The following is a 12,826-nucleotide window of genomic DNA, read 5'->3' on the forward strand; positions in this document are numbered from 1 at the left end:
TACAGTGTGGAAACAAGCCGTTCGGCTCACCAAGTCCACACCGACCAGCAATCACCCATACACTAGTTCTATCCTTTAGGGACAATTTACTGAAGGAATTAACCTACAAATCCACACGTCTTTGGAATGTGGGGGGGGGAACCAGAGCACCTGGGGAAAACCCATGAGGTCACAGGAGGAATGTACAAAATCTTTAGTCAGCACCCATAGTCAGGATTGATCCCGGGTCTATGGCACTGTAAGGCAGCAACTCTAGCACTGTGCCACCATGTTACCTTTGGGATCACAAGTTGGGTAGATGCTGAGAGGATGTGTCCTCTTATGGGGCTATCTTGAACTAGGGAAGCATAGTTCCATAATAAGAGTTTGCAATTTAAGACCGATGAGGAATTTCTTCCTGCAAAGTCAAACATTTCTGCAAAAGTGATTTCCCCCATTTAGAATTATGCTATTTCATGTTAAACCAAAATTTGTAACAACATAAGGAGAACAGAGTGCAAATATTTACTGGGTAAATATAGCAGAGATAAGGAATGCTGTATTTCAACATTGCTTGTCCAAGTAAACACACTAGAATTTCTGGCTACTACTGCTTTGAAGAATTCTCTTTAGTGTTTAGTGTAAGACGCAGAATCTCTGAACACCCGCTACAAATCAATCGAAATGGAGCAGGGTTGGGGAGTTGACTTTGATCAACCTTTGGCTGCATCCCGGCATTGAACCTCATGCTAAGGCATGAGCCAAACTATGGCCGTATGGTTGGGAGTAGGCACAAGGCTCTCGAGCCTATTTCCATTCAAAGATGCGGCCACAGTGTTTATTGCAGATTCCAGTCTCACATCAGTAAGTTGCTTTCCACACTTTACTTTTACTTTAGTGATAGAGCGCAGAAAAAGGCCCTTCGGCCCACTAAGTCTGTGCCGGCCAGCGATCCCCATACACTAGCACTATCCTAAAACAAGAGACAGTTTACAATCTTTACTAAAGCCAATTAATCTACGAACCTGTACATCTTTGTGGTGTGGCAGGAAACCGGAGCACCCGAGGAAAACCCAAGCAGTCACGGGGAGAACATACAAGCACCCATAGTCAGGATCAAATCGGGTCTCTGGCACTGTAAGGTAGGAACTCTACCGCTGTGCCACCGTGCTGCCCCATACTCTGGAGTCAACCAAGGAAGTCAGAGTCAACTGTGATCCTGACATTACTGTTGGGATCACAATCTAATGCATTTCACTTTTTAGATTAAAAGTTCTATTCTATCCTAAAATAGTGAAGTTATTATTATTAAAGGCAGCCTTTCTTTCACAGTCTATAGTCGAATATAATCTTGCTTTTAATGTTCTTTATCTTCCTTTTCTGCTTTTAATAATAATAATAATGGATGGGATTTATATAGCGCCTTTCTAATACTCAAGGCGCTTTACATCGCATTATTCATTCACTCCTCAGTCACACTCAGTGGTGGTAAGCTACTTCTGTAGCCACAGCTGCCCTGGGGCAGACTGACGGAAGCGTGGCTGCCAATCTGCGCCTACGGCCCCTCCGACCACCACCAATCACTCACACACATTCACACACATTCACACACAGGCAAAGGTGGGTGAAGTGTCTTGCCCAAGGACACAACGACAGTATGCACTCCAAGCGGGATTCGAACCGGCTACCTTCCGGTTGCCAGTCGAACACTTAGCCCATTGTGCCATCTGTCGTCCCAACTCTTGTTTTACTCTTGTTCCTCCCAAGCTCAATATCTGCGGGCCATTCCATGCCCTGTATCCTCAACAAGATTCAGTGCACACATTCTCCAACAAAATAGATTAAATTTAAGATGACACAAAATGCTGGAGTAACTCAGCGGGACAGGCAGCATTTATGGAGAGGAATGGGTGATATTAAGGGTCGAGACCCTTCTTCAGACTGGTGTTAAGGGAGAGGGAGATACATAGATAAGGAAGTGTAAGGTGTGAAAACAGGACAAAGTGGCGTTTCGGGTCAGAAGCCTTCTTCTTACTGTAAATAGAGGGGGTGGGAAATAGGCCAGAACAAATTAGGGCTAACAACAGATGACCAAGAAAGGGTGGACCCCATAATGGCCCATTGCTAACTGGGGAAGAGGTAATAATGAAGGGATACAAGGATGCGAACAGTGATGAATGAACCATGCTTCTTGCCAACATACTATGCATGAGCTAAATGATTCACAGTCTGTCGTCACATTCCACCTGTCTTTATACTTTAGAGATACAGCTTGGAAACAGGCCCTTCGGCCAACCAAGTCCGTGACAACCAGCGTACAGACGAGGACAATTTTACAATTTTTAGCAACGCCGACTAACCTACAAACCTGTGCGTCTTTGGAGTATGAGAGAAAACGGAGCACCCGGACAAAACCCACGCGATCACAAACTCCGTATAGACAGCTTCCGTAGTCAGAACCTGGGCCTCTAGCACTGTAAGGCAGCAACCCTACCATGGCGCCACCATTGAATGAATTGAATTCTGTTTAAATTATAAAACCTCTTGAACTGTCTACTAAGCATTGTGTTGCACTTAAGCAAGTTGAACTACCGAGTGGTTATTTTTCTTTGCTTGGGCTCAGGACAAATTTTATACTTTGAGTTTCAACTGAACTTCACTGCAGAAAATCCTGCCCAATCAAACATTTGAAATAAGTGTACAGTACATGCTATTAATATATATGTACACATTATTCAACGGCATTTTTGCAAAATCTTACTGATAGTTTAGGAATAAATTGCTTGGGTGGCTCCACAGAAACCAATAAAGAATTACACCTCTTTACAATGTGTACACAGCAGCACAGATAAGCGAATTGCATGAGAACAGAGATGTTGGCTATTCAGATACAATCAAGGCCTTATCAGTGTCATATGCTATGCTGTGAGAAAGACAGCGTCAGGAGTGCTGGTGCAGAACTAGGATTCCGGCTTCCAGATCATCCTGGATTGACTCATAGGGTTTATTGGGGAATATTCTGTGGTTGGTGAGAAGTTGGTAGGTAGAACTTCAGCCAGAACTTCGATTATTATTTTGAGTTGTAACAGTTGTCTTTAACTTTGTCAGCTCACAATAATGAAGCTTTGTGAGCCCATGATGGATATGGATATGCCTGATTACACTGAAACCCTGGATTCTTCTTATAGCATGCTTGAGCTCGATAACCTGAGGGTACTGCCACCAAATAACGGTGAGTTTTATTGCGTAAGCGAATATTCTGGTGATTATTTAAAATTGGATTTTATGGAGAATGCTAATGTCTAATGATTCATATTTAATAAATTGCGAAGTATGAGAATATACAATGACACCTTTTTATTGATAATGAAAGCATATTCCAATTGAAAATATAGTCCCAAAATAAAAACGAGATAATTGAGAATTCAAACGTTTTTCACAATTCAAGGTAAAAAGGTCATTTTCAGATGTGTAATTCTATCAATTCAAATACATCATGAGAAATATATTTTAAATTTGATAAACAGTAAGCCACCTTTTACAGATGTCAGCACATTATTGTAATCTTTACATGAGCGCCTGCCTATTAATTATGTAAAATATTGTATGCATACTCTAAAACATGTTTTATTTCTGATTTTATTTTTCATGAGGTATAATTTCTAGTGGAATATTTGAAACAAGAGTAAAATACTAAATGATATAGGAATTTTCAGCTTGGAGTAAAGGCCAATAGTATCTAGGTCACTAGAAGATTATTTGCTTTGTAGTTAAAATTTAACTTAGTACCCTGTAGTATCAGGGTGGAAAACATTTGTTAGATGTGTCATTTCATAGTTTAATATTGTGCCACAACTATATATAACTAGAAACTATTAAATTAAAGAAACATGCAATATATCAACTGATTTTCCTTTATCATACATTGATAGATAAGGATATAAGGAAATAATTTCCTTTCTGTAACACCTTTCATGTTCTTAGCAGGATGTACTTCGCTGATTTGTAACTGATGAGTTACTTTTGCAAGAATTAATAAAGCCAATATACACACAAATAATCCTTGTAACAGCAACATAACACAAAGCTGGGTGGCAGTGTGAGCTGCGAGGAGAATGCTATGAGGTTGCAGGGTGACTTGGATAGGTTGGGTGAGTGGGCAGAAGCATGGCAGATGCAGTATAATGTGGATAAATGTGAAGTTATCCACTTTGGTGGCAAGAACAAGAAGGCAGATTATTATCTGAATTGTGTCAGATTAGGAAAAGGGGAGGTGCAACGAGACCTGGGTGTGATTGTACATCAGTCACTGAAAGTAAACATGCAGGTACAGCAGGCAGTGAAGAAAGCTAATGGCATGTTGGCCGTCATTGCGAGATAATTTGAGTTTAGGAGCAAGGAGGTCCTACTGCAGTTGTACAGGGCCCTGGTGAAACCGCACCTGGAGTAGTGTGTGCAATTTTAGCCTCCTAATTTGATGCAGGTAATTATTGCTATTGAGGGAGTGCAGCGTAGGTTCGCCAGGTTAATTCCCAGGATGGCGGGATTGACATGATGAAAGAATGGGTCGACTGGGCTTGTATTCGTGGAATTTAGGATGAGAAGGGGGTCTTATAGAAACAAATACATTTATTAGATTGGACTGGGTAAATCCAGGAAAAATGTTCCCAATGTTGGGGGAGTCCAGAACCAGGGGTCACAGTTTAAGAATAAAGGGTAGGCCATTTTGGACTGAGATGAGAAAAAAAACAGAGAGTTTTGAAGCTGTGGAATTCTCTGCCACAGAAGGCAGTGGAAGCAAATTTAATTGATGTTTTCAAGAGAGTTACATTTAGCTCTTAGGGCTCATGGAACTAAGGGATATCGGGAAAAAGCCAGAACGGATTACTAATTTAGGATGATCAGCCATGATCATATTGAATGGCTGCTGGCTCGACGAGTCGAATGGCCTACTCCTGCACCGGTTTTCTATGTTTCTATAATAAGGTCAAAGTACTGTCTTAGCCATGTATGTATCCCTTACTCAATAACACTAAGACACCAGGGATATCTCTCCTGTTCTTATTTAATAGTTCGATCGGAACTTGTACATTGTATACAGTATGAATAGAAACATCTAAGAAAACTAATGTTAAAGAGGGCAAAGACATTCTGCACCCTCTTCCTCAAGCCTGTGTTTCTATTCAGTAAGACCATAGCTGTTATAATTTACATCTATCTATTTCTATTTTACAAAGTAGTCAATGAATCCATCTCCATAGCACCTTTGGGTAGAGAATTCCAAAGGTTTACAAACTCAAAGAAGAAATTCTTGGTCATTTCCATCTTAAATCTGCAAGGCTTTATTCTGAACCTCAATGCAAAATAGGCGGCAGTTGGTGGGGAGAGTGAGGGTGAGGCGAGGGGGGGTGGGGGGACTGGAGTGGGAGATGACTTCAATATCTACCGAGTCAAGTCCAATTAGAATCTTGTGTCTTTCTTCAGTGTAAACCAGCATCTGCAGTTCCTTCCTACACATGGAATCTTATATATTCCACTAACATTGCCTCTTGTTCTTCTAAACTCTAATGAGTATAGTTGCAACATACTGAAACAACCCATTCATCCCAAAATTCACCCATTGAACCATCTGTATAGTTTCTAATAGACTACGTGCTTCAAGGTAAGGCTTTGAATAGCAAATGTTTGATTTAAATGGCCTGCATTTATAGCAGGTTTTGTCAAATACCATTCTTTCTTTTAAAATCTTTTTATTCGTTTTTTCAAAAAAAAAAAAAAAAAAAAAAATGATAAACATAACAATGATATTGATACATAGGGATCAGGATTACATTAATAACAAGTATAACCTAAATATGAGTCCAGTGTCAAAATACACATTGAGTATAGACTTCCCGGTCTCTATGTAAATATAGTTAAGTGTTTAAAAGAGAACTTGTATATATAAAAACAAAAAGATAAGAAGAAGAAAAAAGAAAAGATGAGAAAAGAGAGAAAAACAAAACCCCCTAAACTAGAAAAAAAAAAAAAAAAAAAAAAAAAATGAAAAAAAAAGCAAAACAAATTCAATTCTGAACCGAAAATTAATTTGCTGCACATTTTCATAGGAGCTCATAAATTTCAGACCTCCTCGAATATATTTTCTGTTCCTGGAGCAACTATGCAGTTGCGGAAACTATAACCCAACATATTCAATCATCATAAAATGATACAACCCTGTATAAAATGCGCTATAAAATGTGTACAATCTAATTGCTTCACTCTTTATGACTTTCTGCCTCAATCTACAATTATTTTCTGAGATGTCTTTAAGTGCCATTTGAATTTTGAGAATAACTTAGTTCAACTGGCAACACAAAGGCACATGATAGAATGTAGGTGACCCATACACCATTGAAAGGCCATTGATACATTGGATTCTGGCTTGGCTGCAAATTCTTGAAGTTAGTAAATGAGATTTCCACTAACATTTCTATGAATTGTGGCCTGTATGTAATTTGGATCTCATTTGTATTTTGGAAGTTAACATCACTAAGAAAATAATGGTTGGCCCTCCTTTGGATAGTTTCATGCCTGATTCACCCCAGACCTCAACTCTTCTTCTGTGTTAGTTATGTGGGTATATGTAATGAGCTGCCAGAGGAGGTAGTCAAGGCAGGTACTATAACAACATTTAAGAGACATTTGGACAGGTGCATGGAAAGGAAAGGTTTAGAGGGTTCTGGACCAAACGTGGGAAGGTGTGAATAGGGCATCTTGGGCATGCTGGGCAAGTTGGGCTGAAGGACCTATTTCCATGTTATACTTCATGACTATGACTCTGAGAGTTATTGCTTTAAGCATCCCGATTAACACTTTGTTCAACTAATGCAGTAAATTTGAACATGAGAATAACTGGATCCCACAATCTCGAATAGCCCTGCCTCTAATGGCAGAAGTTTGATCTGCAGTGAATACACCAGATTTTTTTAATATGATGTAATAGATTGGAGCTCATTTTTGCTGGGTTTATGACCATGTTGGCAGTTTTGTATTTTCCAAAACAATTTGGGGTAGTTTCCATTTAAAGTTCAAGTTCATGATGATTTATTAAAAAGTTGTTCATAATGCTGGTTGCAGCTGAAGTGGAAATGGTTGTATGTTCATTTATTGGCCAAGGTTGAAGACCTCACTGTTATATGTAACTGAGATTGATTTACATCATAACTTGCAGGTAACTAAACCCCTGAAATTTTTATGAAATTACCTTGCTCTTATTGGAGAAGTTGTAGTTTCTGTTTCCTGGTTTCTTTAAATGGACTGAATACTTTGCAATTTATACATTGATATATTTGTTGTGAATAATCTTGCATTGCCCAACCTCCTGCTCCCATGACAAACCAGTAGTACTACTCAATACTGTTATTAAAATAGTGCAACTGAGCCAATCACTTGATCCTATGACGTCTAATTTCACTGATCAAGGGTTAACTAGATTAACTGTCTGCAGAGTATTTGGCACCGGTCTACAATATAGAATCTTGCTACTTTCCCTCAGGTCCCAATGGGCGTTAGTTTGTTGGCCAATCTGCCTTGTGAGATTGTGTTAGTCCATGCTCTGCCAAAGTCCACACAGATATTGTAAAATGCTCATCAACATCTCTTATTTACATTAATTAATTCAATCAAGCTAGACAAACTGGATCTTATTCAACAAATCCATGTCCAAAGTAGAACGGAGAGATTCCTACATACAAGTACATGGTTCTCTAAAAATTGAGCCACAGGTAGACAGGGTGATGAAGAAAGCGTTTGGGACACTTGACTTCATCGAGTCATTGAGCACAAGGTCTATGATGATATGTTGCAATGATACAAGATGTTGGTGAGACCACACTTGGAGTATTATGTGTGGTCCAGTAACAAAGCATTAGGAAGCAAGTTGTTAAGCTGGAAAGACTGCGGAAAAGATTTGTGAGTATGTTACCAGAATCGTAGAATTTGAGTTATAAGGAGCAACTGGATAGGTTAGGACTGTTCTCCCTGGAGTGCAGGGGACCAAAGGGTAATCTTATGGAGATATATAAAATCACGAGGGGGAAGGTAAAGTGAAGAGTCACACTCTTTTTCACACGGCAGGAGAATGAAAAACTAGTGAGCATAGATTTCAGGTGAGAGGGAAAAGATTTAAAGGGGACCTGAGTGGCAACTATTTCACACAGAGGGTGATAGGTATATGAAAGGAGCTGTTGGAAAAAGTGATAGAGGCAGGTATAATTGTGATATTTCATAGATATGAGGACATGTATATGGAGGCAGAAGGAACTGTAGATGCTGGTTTAGAAAAAAAGGGCACAATGTGCTGGAGTAGCATCTCTGGAGAACATGGATAGTAACTTTTCAGGTTGAGACCCATCTTCAGGCTGATTCAGCCAGGCACATGGATAAGAAAGGATTCGTGGGATACCGGCCAAATGTAGGCAAATGGAACTAGCTCAGATAGGCATCTTGGTCAGCATGGATGAGTTGGATCAAAGGGTCTATTATAATTTATGCTGTATAATTTAATGACTACGACTGTCATTATTTTTTTCTCTATCTTTCTATTTTTCTAAGATATAACATAGTATTGGCAGTCCACTAACTAGCAATGTTACAAAATTTTGAGATTTTAAAAATCAAGTCTGTAATTTATCCCATCAGATAAAGCATAAAAATAAGTTTAATTTGACACCTAATTCACTTTCATATCTCAAGTATTTAAAAAGTTATGGCCATTTTCATACTCGGAAATGAGCATCTTGTTCCCTATTGATTTTCTATGGACATAACAAAAAAGCTGTGATTGTGAACAGTCTAAAGCCCATAACTTTCTTAAAAATTAAGAGAACTGAATGCAATTTTCAGTTATCATAGATTGAAGCATTCTGAAACAAATATAAAATAATCTTACTTGGATGACCTGAAATTAAAGCATATAATTAGTTAGTTACCCAATTGTAGCTAATTTAAAACTTCAATTACTAGATCTAAACATCTATCCATTTCTTAATAAATGATTAACATTTTTAAATAGCCTAAATGTCCAAATAATATTCACAAATAATTCACAATAAAACATGATTTTTAAATCTCATTTACATTAATTTATAGACCAAATGGAAGGAATTTAGTGTTCAATTGCTGTAAATAAATGCCCATTTAAATCAGCTTTCCAGTGGGTCCCTGTGGAACGCGCTGGTTTGGAACGTTCACATTGCGGTAGATTTGTGCCTCAAATGCCGAGAAAAATACTGCGGGATATAATGGGCCCAAAATGAGCCACTCGCAATATTAAACTTTGTATAAAGGGATCTTAAGAAGCCTTTTTAATGTAAAAATATACAATCTACCTTCTATTATTTGCTCTATGAGACCCTGCGGTTGCTGGTGGTCGCGGGTTTAGAGATTGATTTTTAAACTACTATAACTATTATACGAGGCCTTTAAAACTAATAATAGCTTTTGCGACGGGGTCTTCCAGCGATTTTTCGTTAATAATTAACTAGGCTGAACATCTTCGATTTGAACAGCCTAGAGAAAATCGCGTTTTAAACCCGCCCCCTCTAAACGGCGCCAAAATCGCGCACACCCGCAGCGACAGATTTTCAACGACGCTTCAGGTACGCTTTGCAACATACCTACACTAACACCCTGACACCAAATCTATAACTCAAGGGAACAGATATTTCACTCTTTCCTTTACTTGATTAGTGTCTTTAATTTATTCAATTATGGGAAGCGGATTCTGAAACTGTGAAGACTGAGTTAACAAAGTCACTGAAAACTATGCACATTATCTTTATCTCCAAACATTTTTTTTGGTTCCGACAAGCAACGCTGTGCTTATGAGTTTTATTAAAAACAAGTAGAAGGATATATCTTTGGATTCCTCTTCACCAATATGAGGTGTGGCCTCTGTCATCAGGAGGAAAGATTCTAAATGACTGAGTGAAGAATGAAGTGCATGCAACAGAGGATTGAAAATCTGATAAGATATGGTGTGGCTAGTTCTATATTAATTCAAAAATGCCCCCATTGAAGGGTCTAGTCCACTCAAAGATTGAAAGCATTTTTTTTAAAGTCCTACTTAGGCAGGGTAGTAAAGATGACACTGGGAAATCTCCGCTGCTTCCAAATCTTGGACCTGAGCCAGATTTTCCAGATGCAATGAAAAGACATTGTTGAAATTTGGAACAACAATGTGCCTGCATTTACCCTGCTAGTCCAAATGGATGATGGCAGGGGGGATGGGGGAAGGAGAAAACAAGACATGAACGTTGGGTTTGTGGCATGTTGATTTTCAAAGGGATTATTTGCTGCATTCCTAATGTACAAACCCACAAGTTACATTCCTCATCGAGAAACCATGCTAACATTTCATTACGATCGGCATTCAGGGACCACTATTTCATATTATTGCAATGAGTACTGACCCCACAATGTCAGCCAACATGCTGGAGATGGGAGGGACTATTTAGTTGGAGCCACAGCAAGCAGAGGAATTTGTCTCAATTACCAACCACTATGCCAATTTTTAATGCTCAAAGCTTCATAGAAATAATATATATAATATAGATATTTCTTGACTTGGCTTGAGGAAAATTATTGTTTTGGTACACTTCATCTGTGTGGAATTTAGTGCTTATATGAGTACTGTATTGACAAAATTAACATAACCATACTTCAGAAAGCATATAGGCGTTTTATAGTTCTTTCTACTGAGGTTAAAGGGTGGTCAGAACACAATTGCATCTTATTAACGTAAACATTGGTGAATGGCAGAAACAAGGAACTACAGACGCTGGTTAACAAAAAAGACATAAAGTGCTGGAGTAACTCAGGGATGTTCAGGTTCTCCAGAGATGCTGGCTGACCCACTGAGTTACTCCAGCATTTTGTGTCTCTTTCTGATAAATGGCAGTTGGATTAATTACATCTCTCATTTTCAGGCCAAGTACATCTTGTGCTGTTCTGGAAGCATATCATTTTGTTAAATCAGTCACACATTGATCTTGTTTCCCTTTCCCCTGACTCTCAGTCTGAAGAAGGGTCTCGATGTAAAACGTCACCTATTCCTTTCCCTAGAGATGCTGCCTGACCCGCTGAGTTCCTCCAGCTTTTTGTGTCCATCTTCATTGTAAACCATAATCCGCAGTTCCTTCCTACACACATAGCTTATGAGTGGTTCAATACATGCACTTGAAATGTAATTAAACATTAAATAACTTAAATGCCACACTCTGCTGCACAGAAAGGAAAGCATAATTTTTGGAGATATTGAGGGAGACAAGAGAAGAAAGGCAACAAAGATGCAGGATAATTTTAATTTCCTCCCAGTGAGAGATCTAAGACTTCTCTGGGGAGACGTGTTCCTCCCATTGTGCAGGGACAGAGACTGCCAAAGTCCGGCTTTGTTCTCAAGAACTTTGACACAAATTAAAATTCTTGATTCTCCAATCCTAGGTTCCTTCTCGACAGCTGTAAAAATATATGCAGTGGTATTATTACACTATTATTGTTTGTTTGTTTGTTTTTTATGTGTCTATATGTGTGTGCATGCATGTGTGTGTATATATATATATATATATATACACACACACACATGCATGCACACACATATAGACACATAAAAAACAAACAAACAAACAATAATAGTGTAATAATACCACGACAGACACAGACACAGACACAGACTCACTCACACACACACACACACACACACACACACACACACACCCTCCACCTCACACACATACAATCACTAACACACACACCCTCCACCTCACACACATACAATCACTAACACACACACACTCACTCACGCACACACATACACTCACACACACACTCACTCACACACTCACTCACACCCTCACCCACTCACTCACACACACACAGACTCACACACACATACACACCCACATACACTCACACACACTCACACACATACACACAAACATACACTCACACACACAGACTCACACATACATACACGCACACATACACTCATACACACAGACTCACACATACACTCACACACACACATGCACTCTCACACACACACGCACATAGGCAATGTTTGCCACTAAAGCGTGGGTTAATGACTTCTCCAGCATAGTTAGGTCCAATCCACCTATCCTTGATGTAATGTATCAATGATAATAGCTAGAGGATATGTATCCAGTGGCAAACACCCTAAAGCCTTTTCACTGCTTATATGCCTCAGATCAGAAGTGTAAACAAGTGATACACGCGACATGTAATCCAAGATTATCTTTAATCAATATGCAAACTATAGCAGTACAGTAGGTTGTTAGTTGTCAGAGCATCCTGACTGCTACCCGAACTGAGCAGTGTAGGAAGTGAGTGTTAATATAAATGACACAGTAAGGTGGGGTTAGTGATGCTGACCTATATATGATTGGTTGTCATGCATAAACCAATCTACATCGTTCCCCCTAAAGAGTGAGTATAGTGAGCACCCATGCCATTAGAGTTAAACATATTCGCCATATCTATCGGGCAGTCTACTAATACGACCCGAACGCGTACGGACCAAGCCCTCTCCTCCTTCACTGGAAAGATTAGAGGGATGGGGTGAACCCGGAAGCGAGAAAGCCACGGGAAAGACATGCGGTGGTCGACAGGGGGAGCATGCAGGAGGGGTGATCCCGTGGTTAGGCACAGCCGCTGGTCGTGGAGGAGTGTGGGACATGCGGGGATCGGTAGAAGGTACGGCAGCAAATGGCTGGAACTGAAGCGGTGGAGCATAGGGTCCGACCGGTGGTGGACGGGGTTCCCGGACAGCAAGCAAATGTTGGCGTCT

The 12,826-nt window shown here is 39.6% G+C and overlaps 1 protein-coding gene across 3 annotated transcripts in view; it reads left to right on the top strand.

Moving 5' to 3' along the window:
• The first annotated feature begins 2,743 nt into the window (after positions 1-2,743).
• The window catches only part of LOC116982537 (hepatocyte nuclear factor 4-beta-like), a 67,871-nt gene continuing 57,788 nt past the window's right edge, over positions 2,744-12,826 (top strand). The window contains exons 1-2 of one of the 3 annotated variants that reach the window (XM_033035797.1): positions 2,744-3,018; positions 3,168-3,211. In XM_033035797.1, the coding sequence (XP_032891688.1) occupies positions 3,169-3,211 (43 nt within the window). In that variant the 5' untranslated portion in view covers positions 2,744-3,018; position 3,168. Of the gene's footprint in view, positions 3,212-12,826 lie in introns of all 3 variants that reach the window. The other 2 variants (XM_033035796.1, XM_033035798.1) reach the window with 2 other exon arrangements.

This window comes from Amblyraja radiata, chromosome 17, assembly GCF_010909765.2.
Source record: "Amblyraja radiata isolate CabotCenter1 chromosome 17, sAmbRad1.1.pri, whole genome shotgun sequence".
NCBI lineage: Eukaryota > Metazoa > Chordata > Chondrichthyes > Rajiformes > Rajidae > Amblyraja > Amblyraja radiata.